Here is a 14620-nt window from a genome sequence, read left to right as displayed (position 1 = left end):
TAGGTCATGATCCTGGAGTCCCAGGATCGAGTCCCACATCGGGCTCCCTGCTCAGCAGGGAGTCTGCTTCTCCCTCTGACCCACTTCCCTCTCGTGCTTTCTATCTCTCATTCTCTCTCTCTCTCAAATAAATAAATAAAATCTTTAAAAAAAATAAAAAAAAAATATTTTTTTTTTCAAAAGCCCCTGTCTTTAACCTACTGTGTCAACTACTCTCGGCTATCTTTGGGAAGATTTGCTCACATTCACCACCCCCCTCCCCCAGAAATGCATGCACACACAATGACACATACACAATAGGCTCCTAAGTCCTTTAATTCACACAGTGCTACAGTGCTATGATTACCGCATCCCATGTACCCAGGTTGACTTGAGCAGAGGTCAGTGGCAGTGGTGTGTAGGTTTACCAGGTCAAGTTGTTACAAAGATAATATTAATCAGAATATTTGCATTGTAACTGATTGGGGCTAAACAGTATGGATCTTGGTGGGCAAGAACCATTAACACAACTCATTTATAACAAGAGTATCCTTTTTTTTTTACACAAGCGTGTTCTTAATATTCATCTGATTGACTTCCATTTTTGAAACTGAAGAGTGATAAACGATTAAGAATGGGATTTTTTAAAAAACAACTTTAGCAGACAATACGGTTGCTCAAATTTGTCAGGCTGTGGATCATGTGCACAGTCAAGTGTACAGCCAAGAAAAGAGAATTAGTAAATTGGACAGGAAGTTAATCTCTATTTGAATTTTGAATGTGTCATATATTTCAGATGTTGGCTATAAAATCCTGATTTTCAGTTCCAATATTTAAATCTTTTCTTTGGCATCATCTTACTTCCATGTGGAAGCTTTGTACTTCTGCTTCCGATTTTTAACATAAATTCATTCTATTCATCAGAGGCCAACTTTTATAGGAGAGTGGCATGCAAGGGACTGTCACTCACAATATACGTTTTTAAGATGGAATGGTCTATTTTGTCCAGATTTAATTTTGACTCCCAGTAGACAATGGGAAACTGAAGTAATTTATCTCTCAGCTTGCTAGGGGATGCTTTAAATTTCAGCAAGCAGCGGTATTATAGTAGCGTGGAACATTTGGGTAAATTTGTTTCGAGGAGATAATAAATAACTAAACTACTTGGTTAAAAATCAGAAACAAAACAATTTGTTCTTGTCATCTGGTGGTGCTCAAATGATGAAAAATAGCTCTCTAAAGGTTTCACTAATCTTGAATCTAGTTTGAAGCTGTTGCTGGCTTTATCCTATCATACTGCATGTAATACCCTAAAATCCACTAAAAACCTTTTTATTTGAGTGTAAATACCTTCCAAGATGATGCTGTTTAATAATTTGCATGAAGACATCTAGCCAGGGGTGCCTGGGTGGCTCAGTCGTTAAGCGTCTGCCTTGGGATCAGGTCATGATCCCAGGGTCCTGGGATCGAGCCCCACATCGGACTCCCTGCTCCACGGGAAGCCTGCTTCTCCCTCTCCCACTCCCCCTGCTTGTGTTCCCTCTCTCTCGCTGTGTCTCTCTCTGTCAAATAAATAAATAAAATCTTTTTTAAAAAAAGAAAACATCTAGCCAAAAGGATAATAGAGAAACAAGATGACTCAATTTTGTATTCTGTGCCTATGGTAATTAGCTTATATGCCATCGTTTTAAAATATTAAAGGATAACTGACATAACTTTATTTTCTGGAAGGAGGGACTGAGGGAAGTTTGAGCGATAGGAAAGGTAAATGAATCAGAAACACACACACATGCATATACACACGTGCTTGAATTGATTGTAAATAGAGGAGGCGTATTTTGGCTCTCTGAAGTTCTTCACTCACGTATTTTGAAACCTGAGAAAGTTTTGGTTTGTGTGGTCATGTTATCCAAGGATGACACGAGATTTTCTTCAGTGATAGCAGATCAGAGCAACTGACTCTTGATATTCCTGCCCCTTGTGTATCAGGAGGGTGAGAAACTTGCTTCTTATAGTCAGGGCATAGATAGTCTTCATTTTTATTTCTCCCAAACACTCCCAAGGGAGGTTGCCAAAGTTTGTTGAAGGAGTGAGGTGTGGCTCCCTCTGTTGGCTGGGAGACCCAAAATTCTCCTTGTACACAATCTAAGTGGGATGGAGGCAGGGGACCCGGTAAAGGAAGAGAGAATTCAGTTGATACTTCCTCTTTTTTAATTCTGCCCCCCTCAAGCCATTTAATTGTTTTTATACAATTTGGTCTCCTAATTTTCTTTTAGCACGGAGTTAATTTTAACTGACAAGTCACTCCTGTAAGACACCAGAACATCAAAATTAGGCTGATTCAGTGTGAATTGTCCTTTATTCCTGAGAATTGTCTTTTATCCTAATCCTGTTGGGATTGGGTTTGGATATATTTTGAGCGATTCGATTTCAGACTGATGTAGTTTAACATAGCTACACAGGTCATATATTTGTATATAGCAGAGGAGATAGCTATAAATGAATGTGATAGGAAAGAGAATTATGACTTCACCAAATTAGACTTATCCTCAAGCTTATATTTAAAATTCTTTCTGAGCCACTCTTCAACCCTAAACAAAAGCCACAGTAAATAATTGTACTTTTCTGCAAGAAAGCATGAGGAACTCTCAGTTATATATAAAAATTATTTATATATGGTTATATAAATTAAATGTTCTATGAATGTTTGCCACTTATTTTAGTATCATACTGCCAGGTAAGTGTGCTGGTTGACAAATTAAATGCAGTGACACTTTCCCCAAATCCTGATGCCGTACATGGATGTCTGCTTACTGAAGTGGATCACTTGAGCTTTTCTGTTAGGTAAAATCAGGGAATAAATGAAATGTGCATGCTCTCACTGCGAAGTTTAGGGTTAGAGAAAGTATTTATAAAAAATTAGGTAAAAAAAAAAAATGCTTCTAAGCCAAAGACAATGTCACATGTATTGGTGAAGAGGAAATTTTGTTGTAAGGCAGTGGATGTAATCAGTTGCAATTCCATTATGGTCTTTGTTCTCTTATTAAATCATGACAAACTGTCTAAGAAGATGTATTTAATTAGCTACTTTATTTTTTTAAAGATTTTTATTTATTTATTTGACAGAGAGAGAGGAAGAGAGAGAGAGAGAGCACAAGCACAGAGGCATCAGACAGAGGGAGAGGGAGAAGCAGGCTCTCCGCGGAGCAGGGAGCCCGATGCGGGGCTCGATCCCAGGACCCTGGGATCATGACCTGAGCCGAAGGCAGACGCTTAACGACTGAGCCACCCAGGCGCCCCTAAAGAAAGCTTTTTAAAAGTAGAAATATAAAATACCCTAGTTACAATGAGTATGGTTGTTGTATATGCAGTATAATTTTATGATTAAGGTGTCCCCCTCCCCAGTTTACTTACTAGAAAAAAAATCAGTTTTGGGGATCTTATGTCTTCTGGAGTCCAGAAGACCTTGTGCAAATGCATAAAATTTAAATAAACTTTGCAATACACATTTTCAGTAAGTTTTAGAAGCAATATAGAGTTTCTAGAACGAAAGTAATAGGATTTTACATAAACTATAGTGCAGTAACAAGAGGAAAAACATTTGAAAAATTCTCAAACTTAGTTTTTCTTCATTTTTATTTTTATTTCAGGCACACTTTATTGTAATAGAATCAAAATACTTAGTTTTAGTTAAAACTGGCATTCTTATTGTACTCTATACAGTTTTGACACTGTATGTGATACTCCTAATTTTAGGTTTAATTAAATTCTCTTTTTTATTTGTTATATGTGACCCTGTGTCACATATAAGAAAAAACATTTCAACAATTTAGTCCATTAGCTCTAGTACCATGGGCCAAATGTAAGTCTAAACATTTTCGTTGTTTTATATAATTGACCTGTATCTGTTATTTTATCGAAAGGATAGGGGTAGGTACATTTAACTTACTTTGTGTCTCTCTTGGCACAGCAACGTGTGCATATAGATATTTAATGAATGTTTGTTGAAAATAATAATGTTGAATCACTTAAGATTTCATGCAGTTTCACCTTGTTTTCTACATTTCAGTTCTGTAAATATAAGGAAGAACTTGGCAGAAATAAAGTCTAAAATGAAGATAAACTCATTCAGTATTTTATCTTTTGATGGAATCCACATTCTAAGTGGAAAATTGTCTCCTAAGTATAAATTTCAGAGTTGCAAGAAGGATCAATAAACTAGTAATTAGATTTGGGACTTTGGTGGATTCCAAAGATTCTCTTGCTTTGTGTATGTGATGAATTCTGATTTTGTATTTTAACTTTGTTACAAAATTAATGCTGTAAGAAAGGCTTCAGGAAGTAAGACTTTTATGCATGTCAAAATTCTTTAGCTACTTAATTCTTTTTTTAAAAGAATTAGTTAAATGGTAATTTTTAGAGCTCTTTATTCTAAATGAAATAAATTCGAAGTCATGGTTTCATTCACTATTATGAATTATGTGTTCCATTACTTATTAATATAGTTTTTAGTTTGGTCTTAGAGCAGTCTATCTTTTATAGAACTTCAGGCTCATGATATATTTCTCAAATTAAAAAAGGGAGGCAGTTTCGGCAGCAAATAAGTTTGAGAAACACAACAAGATCTGTTTTATTCTTGAAGATATATAATGTACTTCATATGTGACTTAGAAGCCAAAAAGAAATGACTTTAACTTCATTGCTTATTCTAAAGTCAAAGGGCCATAGAATGTCTTGAAGAACTAGTGATTTTTAACTAGTGGAGGTGGTATATCTTTTAAGAAGTGCTAATTTATTGAAATGTTTAGAGTAATTTTCTTTTTAAAAAATGTGTATTACATTTTCTCTTAATAGAATTTTAGAGTATCCATGTTTTTGATGTTATTTTTGCATAGTGCTCCAGTTACTACTGAAGACGTATGAAAGATGGATTATATTTAGAATCAGTTCAGAAAAAAGGAAAAGGAAATCAGTATAAGTGGATTATTTTAACAATGCATAGAACTAGTCTTGAAGCCTCAAAGAATAAAACTTTTAAATGCCTTGACAATCATTTTGTTCATTATTTCCTTTCCATTTTCATTCTGTAACACAATTCATATCCATAATTTATAGTTATGGCATATTTCAGCAACACTGGGGCTGGCAGAAGTGTCCGAATACATTTATTCTTGAAGAGCCAATGCTCATTCACCACTTTGATAGAATATGATAATATTAGTGTGTTAGAGCATCTGATTTTTTTGCCATCTAAATTCAATTATTCTTGATCCCTTTTCTGAATCTCATGAAGAAATTTCTGCCAATACTGTCCGGATACACCTTTCCTTACTAATTTCAACGTGTGATATATATATATATATATTTTAAAAGTCACGTTGTCAGCAAAGTATTAACAAACCACATTCTTACATTTTTCTTGAATTATTCTGTTCATAATTTCCTGACTTAGGGATGTATGTGTTGTGAGTGTGTATATATATAATTTCTTTGCATCATGCATTCTTTATTTTTTCTTGGCAAATGGGTCTCAGATCTATGCTGATATACTTTTTCCTCAATGCAAGATGTACTTTCCAGTATCACTGATACAGTGTTTTAATATGTTTTTAGAAAATATTGGCTAATCTTTATGGATCTTCATGGAGTATTTTATGAGAGGAATCTCACGAGGCATTTATTGTTTAAAATATGCATAAAATGTGTTCAGTGCTGCATTCAGTATATTTTTACATTTTTACTCAAATCAATAAAGCACTCTTCTTTTTTTTTATAGAGCAATGAAGTTGTCTACTACAATGCAAAGGATGATCTTGATGTGAGTATTAAAAGTTTTACATTAAATTTCAAGATAAACTGAATTATGCTAGGATGACTGGCTTTACAGAACAAGCTGACCTAGCAGGTTGAATTTTTCAGAAAATGTTCTATAGCATCAGCAGAATTACTGGTTGGATCTAACAAGGTAATGATGAATTTTAGGGCTTATGTGATCTTTAACAAATTATCATTGGCATCTTCCAAGGTAGAAACGCCATATGTTTCTCTGGATCTGAACTCTGTCTGCCTCCTGTCCAGACCTCCATCCACTGCACTGACTCAGATTACCCTGCACTCAATTAGCCATGTGGCAGACAGAGGTTGGGTCCCATCCATCTCTTTTGCCCAGCGCTTTACGCGGGTTACAAGGCAGATCTCCTCTGGCCTGAACCGCACACACCAGGGGGGACCACTTATTTCCCCTACAGTGTGAATGACACCCTGGAAATGGTACAACAGCTGGCCTTGCCCAGCCAATCTTTGAAGCATAATGAGTGGTTCAGTCTGCCTTTTTAAACAGATGACTGTAATGTACATATTCAGATGATGTTCCAACATGGATTATTTTAGCACAAATAAGTTACTTCTCATGTTGCCACCTTTGGATGGACTGTCGGGAGACATTTTAATTACTTAGCTATGGTGGAAGCATTTACAAAATTATAAAACGAAATTTTACACTTAAGTTCATTTAAATTATCATATCTGTGACTTTTTTTATCAGGAAAAAATTTGTATGTATACTTGTTTATGTATCCAGAAATGTTTGTTGAGGACTTCCTGTGTTTTCGATGTTCTTCCATGAGCCTGGGATGATTATCAGTGAACAAATATAAAAAAATTATTTGTTATTCATACTTTTTTTCTGAATCAAAAAATATTTGTATACTACTTTTTTCCAGCTACCTCATGGGAGTGTGAAAAAAATATATAAATCAAGTAAAGCTGGCCTTTAAAAAAATTAAAAAACAACACAAGATAGTAGGCTTGAAATGCCACATCTTCCCAAATTGCACCACCACTACTATTGGTGAACATCATAGTTTATTGAGCACTATTTTGCCTGCATGCTGCTAACCACTCTACACAAATTCTTATATTTAATTTCTAAAATGACACTGTGAAGAGAGGAGGTTATGTTTTCTTCATTTAATAAATGAAGAACTAGGATTGTTTTAAAAAGCGTTTTCTTTTTACTAGACATAGGTGTTTTGCTAGTGCTTCTATGATAATTATTATCCTTTTATGATAATGATGTATATCATTTTAATGAGGTAGGATGTTTATTAAGGGCAAACCAACAGCTAACACAAAATGTTTTAATAGTTTATTGATTGGGGGGGCACCTGGGTGGCTCAATCAGTTAAGTGTCTGACTCTTGATTGAGGCTCAGGTCATGATCTTGATGGCTCAGGTCTTGAGATGATGAAAACCAGCACTGGGCTCTGTGCTTACCGGGGAGTCTACTTGAGATTCTCCTCTCCCTTTCCCTTTGCCCCTCTCTCCCTGCTCACACTGTCTCTCTCTCTCTCTCTCTCTTTCTCTAAATAAATCTTAAACAATAGTTTACTGATTGGTGTTAGAATGAATATTATTTTTGGACAGACATTTCGTTTCACTGTTAAGATTAGTATTTGATATTTAAAAGTTATATAGTCATTTAAAATACAGATGCTAAATCTTTATCAACCTTCCTGGTGGTACACCAGTTACAGCTTTTTAAAAGCAGTTAGTCTGTAAAACTATGACAAAGATTTTCATAATAAATAAAGTGGAGGGATTGACATGCTTGGTCCAATCTGCCAGTTGAGTGTTGCCTAAAGATGATGAACCAATACTGCAAATATTGTTTTTCTTTCATCTAAACTAATTAAGAAAGTCCTATTTTTCATGTCACATAAAACAGTTTTATTAAGTCAAGTTTGCTTCTTAATTAGAAAGTTCTTTTATTTTGCATAGAAATTGTGAGTTTTCTTTGTCAAGATTTTAATAATCACAGGCACAGATGTAGATGCAACTTTTTAGTGAGTGTCACCCCAGTTAGTATTCAGGGGTATAATTGAATAGTACAATAGTAAAATTAATAGTATTCAACCACTATGCTGCAAAGTTAGCAATATGTCCATTATAAATGGAAAAGTATGCATGGGGCGTGTACTTCTAACACTTGAGCTGTGCTCAGTGCTCAAGTTCATAATTTGCCTGTACAGATGTTTATTCCTATATTCAAATAAAACTCTGTGTAGGGGAGAAAAGGATTAATACAAGTGAACCTAGTGAACTTGACATGGTTTTTTTTTTTGCCTTCTCCCATCCCCCAAAAGTCTATAATATTACCATGGGTTATAAATACACCTAGGGCACCTGGGTGGCTCAGTTGGTTAAGTGACTGCCTTCGGCTCAGGTCATGATCCTGGGGTCCTGGGATCAAGTCCCGCATTGGGCTCCCCCTGATCTGAGGGGAGTCTGCATTTCCCTCTGCCTCTGCCTGCCACTCCCCCGCTTGTACTCTCTCTCTCTCTCTGTCAAATAGATAAATGAAATCTTTTTCAAAAATAATAAATAAATATACCTATAAAAAAATTCATTCTCTTTGGCCAACTGATGAGCTTTCTGGCAAGTTAAATCAAGACTCTATAAAAAGCAAAATATCAACTTTAGAATTTAAAACTTAAAAATGATGCCCAGAAAAAAAAAAATAAAATGACACTCAGGATTTGGAGAAACTATTTTCACTTCTTGACATATAAATAAGAACAGTGCCAGAGGGCGCTGAGTGGCTCAGATGGTTAAGCGTCTGCCTTCGGCTCAGGTCATGATCCCAGGGTCCTGGGATCGAGTCCCGCATCGGGCTCCCTGCTCTGCGGGGAGCCTGCTTCTCCCTCTGCTTCTCTCTCTCTCTGTCTCTCATGAATAAATAAATAAAACATCTTTAAAAAAATAAATAAGAACAGTGCCAGAATAATTTGCAAAGAATACTGTATAGTAGGAAGACGGCTAGGATTGGAATCAGAGACTTTGGTTCACACTCCGTTCCACCCTTAAAATTGTACTCACTCATAGGGCATGAAAGCTTATTAAAATTGGAACTGTTTGCCTCTCACCTAAGACATGCTACAGGTGATGAGATGAGCCACAGATTTCATTGCAGTTCAGAATATTCTTGGAATACTGCTTACAGGGTCAAGTTTGCTGGAAAATTTTACTATTTCATGTAAATTTTTTGAGAACTTACTAAGAACTGTAAGTTAATTTATATTTCACTAACACTTTTTATTGGTGAAGATTAAAGTGCTTTAGATATAATACTGTTGCTCTTGGAAACCCTTAAACATTGAATAAAAATGAACCATGTTTATTGATTGGTGTATGGGTTTGGCTTATAGACCTAAAGTACAAGTGGCTACAAGAAGTCAGAAGTTTATTCCTCTCTCATGTAAATATTCTGGATATAAGGCCTCCTGTGCTGAGTCTCAGTCTTCTAGGCCTCAGGGTCCTTCTTTCAAGTTTTCTCCCTCCCTCAGTATAGTTTTTTGATGTTGGGATCCAAGATCGGTGCTCCAACATACACAGTGATTTTTGCTTTCTAGAGAACAGGAAGGAGGCGAGTAGCAGTCGAGGACATGCCCTTTGCCTCTAAGGGTGTGTTTGGAAACTGTACACATCACTTTTATCTGCCTCCATTGCCCAGTTTAGTGCCCAGCCTTGCCGATTTGCATCAGGATGTGGAATATAATCCTCCCCCCAAAACAGGCATGCACCCCCCAAAAATATAGGGTTCTATTACTAAAGAGGGAACAGAGAGAATGCTAATTGTGAAATAATTAGCAGCTTACGAACAGATCCTCCATTTGCTCTTGACATAGTAAAGTTAATTCCAAAATTCTACTCACTATCTGAGTGGCTTCTATCACTTAAATATAGTCAGATCCTTCACCTTGGAACTGAGGAAAAAAATTCTTTTTTACAGTAGAATGTATATGAAACAGCATGAAATGCTGTATTGAGTATTTTTCGGTTTCCCCTAATGCATGTGTTTTGATCACTACAATCAAATTATTTTCTGCAATGGAAGTAGTATCTTACAATGAAACAAAGTTAAGAAATGTAAGCAAACGTTGCACTTCGATATTCTACTTCAGGCTTTTCGGTATTTACACATTTTTTTGAAGATTGTTGCTTATCTGATGGATAAAGTTGGACTTTCATGGATGGTGAAATTTACAAACCTTACCAAGAGTTTTGCAATTAGAGGTGGATTTAATTGGCTCCTATACTCACAACCTTATACATGTTGTGCTTGATATTTTATGTATCAAATGTTCACAAATCCTAATGCCATCTCATTGTTTTCGTTCAAATTGGCTTGCTGTCACTGTTCTTTGTCCTGGAATTTTTATATACTTATTTAATTGTGTATAGTATTTTTATCACTCAAACCCATAAAGCCACATCCATTATTAAAAATTGGTGATTGGAAATTATAGAATGGGAGTTTTCTCTTAGACATCAGCAGCTAATATCTAATGAACAGAGGAACTAATTGGAATAGTAAGTATCTAGCCAACATTTTCAATTAATAAATTTGTCCTCATTGTTTGGATGATAATATAAATGTTTGAGAGCTAAATAAAGTTTCTGTTTTAAATGTTATGCCCCCTGAAGGAGACTAAAGGATTGTAAATCCTGAGCCTCTGGCTATGATTTTTAACTTTTTCCCCATTTCTGCATTAGTAGGAGAGGATTCATTTTTCCAACATCATGCCTAGTGGGATGGTGGTCATTTTCTCTATTTTGTACCTCTCTTACATCAGTTATTTCATTTCCATGTCCATGATGATTGTATGATTTTAGACATTATTCTCAAATATTTATTTAAGGGCTGTTGAAATGGTCTCACATTTTATTTTATGCTTCTAAATTATCCATATACCTTTAATAATATACATTATTAATATATAAATATTTCTAAGATATTATATCTCTAATTCTTTTCCCATTGTCAAGGCCTTCATATCAGTTATTATTGCCTTTGTTTGATATTTAAGATACTGATGAAAGTTTACTAGTTCTTTCCTAAGCCATCATGAATTTTGTAAAGAAATGGCAGTTTCTTCTTGGAGGCACAACCAGTCTTTATAAATTATTCCCTTGGGGTCCTTCCCTAGAGTATAACTTCCTGGAGGGCAAGCTCTTGGGTACTCAGCAGGTGACTTAGTTCTTTTTTTTTTTGCCTACTTATCAGCTTTATTTATTTATTTAAATTTTTTTGTTATGTTAATCACCATACATTACATCATTAGTTTTTGATGTAGTGTTCCATGATTCATTGTTTGTGCATAACACCCAGTGCTCCACGCAGAATGTGCCCTCTTTAATACCCATCACCAGGCTAACCCATCCCCCCACCCCCCTCCCCTCTAGAACCATCAGTTTGTTTTTCAGAGTCCATCGTCTCTCATGGTTCATCTCCCCCTCCGATTTACTCCCCTTCATTCTTCCCCTCCTGCTATCTTCTTCTTCTTTTTTTTTTCTTAACATATATTGCATTATTTGTTTCAGAGGTACAGATCTGTGATTCAACAGTCTTGCACAATTCACAGCGCTCACCATAGCACATACCCTCCCCAAGACTTAGTTCTTATAGTAACCAGCACATTGTACTCACTCAGCGAGGTTTTTTTCCCAATAAGTCAGTGAATCAAAATTCCAACAGCAGCTTCTCTTGACACAAATACGAACTGGCTGAAGAATACGAGAGTCATAATTATCTTTCTCCTGTCTCTGTGCTCCGTATATGGTCTTGTTTAAAAGGATGCCTTTTCACCACTACCCCCAATTTCAGCCCAGACCTGTGTGAGTTTCTGTAATCTGAAGGATTGGAATCAGAAGACCCTGAAGAAGACACTTGCCCTTTGCAAATGCCTCCTGTTGACCAGAAACCATACCATACCACATAACATACCATGTATCATATTATATATCATTCTTTGCCTTCAAATTACAAATATGACAGAAGCAAGAACAAATGCTTGAAAAGAAATCTGTACCATTTTACTGTTTCCTAATCCTGAGACAAGAAAGGTCTTTCTCCATTTACTACTAATCAAATAGAAACCAGTCAGTGGAAGAATACATGAAAAGATCATTAACAGTACAGTAGAAAAACTGAAGTATTAAAGACCCAGATTAAAGACATTTTTCCTTTGAGGGATTATTTCAGGTACTTCACAGAAAACAACATTAAATGTATGCTTAGTATCTCCAAAGAAAGAACCAGTGATCTGTGTGACAAATAGACTAAAATCAAATCATCAAGATCAATACTGCTAAAATAACAATTCCTTTGGAAGAACAAATTTGACAGTGCAAATTATCCATCAGTGATGCACAGAAGAGACAGGAAATATTCCCAGAATGTCAAAAAGGTTAAAAATATTATGGGAGAAAAGATAACATTCTTTTGGGGGTGGACAATATGCAATGAGGTAAACCATAAATCATGTGTTCTCAAAGAACAAGTCAAAGCGTATGGATTAGAGATAATAAACAATGGTTTAATGGAAGAAAGCATTCAGGCATGCAAAGAAATCTGTATATAATTGTAGATTTGAAAGGCTACTGTGTCTCTTTCATTAGAGGAGAGAATATGTTAACATTAGCTAGGACACTGGACATAGGAATATGTTTCAGCAAAGATTTTTAAAGGATTTAGCCAAGATTCTCAAAAGAGAAGAACATTTATACCAAAAACTTGCTCAAGGATATCCAAGAGGAGATTTCTAGTAGGCAGCTAAAAATTGAATTTGGCCTAGAATATTTTTATGCTTAGCTTATGAGTGGACTTTGAAAACAGGTGGCTGAAATTTCCCCAGCAAGTGTGAAGTTCCAGGTATAGCAAAGCCAGATTCAATTACAGATACATTTTGGTGTGCTGGCACAGTGTTAAAATCAAAAGGAGTCTGAGTGATTTGGGATGTGGTACATTGTCCAGTTTGCCACAATCCCATTACTCTCTATTGTTTCACTCTCAGCCTGTTGCACTTATCTACACAACATAAAAAATAAAATAAAAATGTACAAGATAGAATCCTTAGCATATTTAAGGGAAAGTGTGGGCAGGGGTAGGGAGGGTACAATATGAGTAGCTGGAAATGAAGAAGGAGTAGCTTTCATAATAGAAATAAATCTTACAAAGAAGTCCATAAATTTTGTATACATTGGATTCCAGATTAAATTTGGAATCTTCAGTTTCCTATTATTCTTCCATGTTTATTATGCTGGTCTATCGCCACTTAAGATTTGAATTTACAGAATGATATATTCAAGTGTAGTCTTTTGATTTTATAAATTACAATGATGATACATGGCCTCACTTAAAGGTAAAACAGGCATTCAGATCAATTATTCCTTTGGAATATAACCTTTCAGTTGGCTGCCTCTGAACTAGTCAGTTTGCAGGGAGCTGTTGGGTTATAAGCTGTGATACAAGACAATGCATAAGTGGTATTTATATTCACCTTATGGGCATAAAAATAAATACTCAGTGACAGCCAGATTTAGCTGAAGCAGTTGCTGAAATAAAGGGTAAAATTAATGTCCCTTTGGATTGCATAGTATGATAAAAAGTTACGACTATAGTTACTTAAATTTTCCAATTGAAACCTAAAGGTGCAGGTGTAACTGGGCTAAATTATTTGGTGAGCCACAGTTCCAGGAAGAATGTAAGGCACATAGCCTTACTGGAAACTTAAGACAATCATTCCTGTGTCCAGTGTGCTGACCAATGTTAACATATTCTCTCCTCTAATTATGTGATCATGACGTCCTACAATTTTTCTAATCAGATACTAAGTATTCTTTAAAAACCAATTCAAGTACTGCTTTCTCTGGAGCCTTCCTTGGTTTTTCTAGGTAGCAAGCAAATGGTATTTCCTTCCTCTGGGTGTTCTAAACAAGCAGTTACACCTATCTGGTTTTATGGTATGATATTTTACACTGTAGTATTTGTATACCAAGATAATCTATTAAATTTTTAGCAACTTGAGATAAGGATCTTACTCAGTTTCTGTCCAGTATTAGTAATAGTTTGGAGTAATGGTTGAGATAATGCCTGTTAAATTGGGTAGGTGTTCATGTGTTTCAATCCCCGTATTACTTACATAGCATTTGTAAGGACATGTTTACTTTTTATTATTTTTTAAAGATTTATTTATTTATTTATCTGAGACAGAGTGAGAGAGAGGGCTCAAGCAGGGCAGAGAGGCAGAGGGAGAGGGAGAAGCAAGCTCCCCGGTCAGCCAATGCGGGGCTCCATCCCAGAACCCTGGGATCATGACCTGAGCCAAAGCCAAGACGCTTAACTGACTGAGCCCTGCAGGGGTCCCAGGACATGTTTACTTTTTAAAGTGGTGCTCTATTTGCAGAGTAACTAGGAAATCTCTGGCAAGCATGGTGGAAGTGAAAATGTTTTTTTTCGAGGTTGGGTGGAAACAAGTTAAGGGGAAATAGCAAAGCTGGACTTGACTATGGACGCTGTTTTCTCATATTTTCTCATCTGCCCCTCCCTCTCTTGGCCCCTCAAACAGTCATGAGGACTAAGAGTAACGTCAAAAGAGACAATCCAAAACTGATTCAAGTTGGGGATTAGCAGAGTTAGAATATTTGTTTTCAGTTAACTACAAGTGCCATACGAATCAGGATTTTGAGTTCCAAGTCTGGGCAGATCTGCTAAGCTAAGTTATTATGAATCTCTGTGATGACACATGGTATCAGGCTTATTGTATTTACTCCATCAAACTAAAGTTCTGTCTGATTATGC

General features: G+C 35.9%; 1 protein-coding gene across 8 annotated transcripts in view; it reads left to right on the top strand.

Moving 5' to 3' along the window:
- Nucleotides 1–14620, top strand: part of CACNA2D1 (calcium voltage-gated channel auxiliary subunit alpha2delta 1) — a 482730-nt gene that overhangs the window by 289222 nt on the left and 178888 nt on the right. For all 8 annotated transcript variants that reach the window (XM_073898722.1, XM_073898721.1, XM_025873249.2 and 5 more), the window contains exon 5: nt 5756–5797. In XM_073898722.1, the coding sequence (XP_073754823.1) occupies nt 5756–5797 (42 nt within the window). The remainder of the gene's footprint in view (nt 1–5755; nt 5798–14620) is intronic.

Source organism: Callorhinus ursinus, unplaced genomic scaffold, assembly GCF_003265705.2.
Source record: "Callorhinus ursinus isolate GAN/ISIS: 27379988/994484 unplaced genomic scaffold, GSC_fseal_2.0 scaffold12, whole genome shotgun sequence".
Taxonomy (NCBI): Eukaryota; Metazoa; Chordata; class Mammalia; order Carnivora; family Otariidae; genus Callorhinus; species Callorhinus ursinus.
Note: the sequence above shows the minus strand (reverse complement) of the source record. Positions and strands in the feature narration are given on the sequence as shown.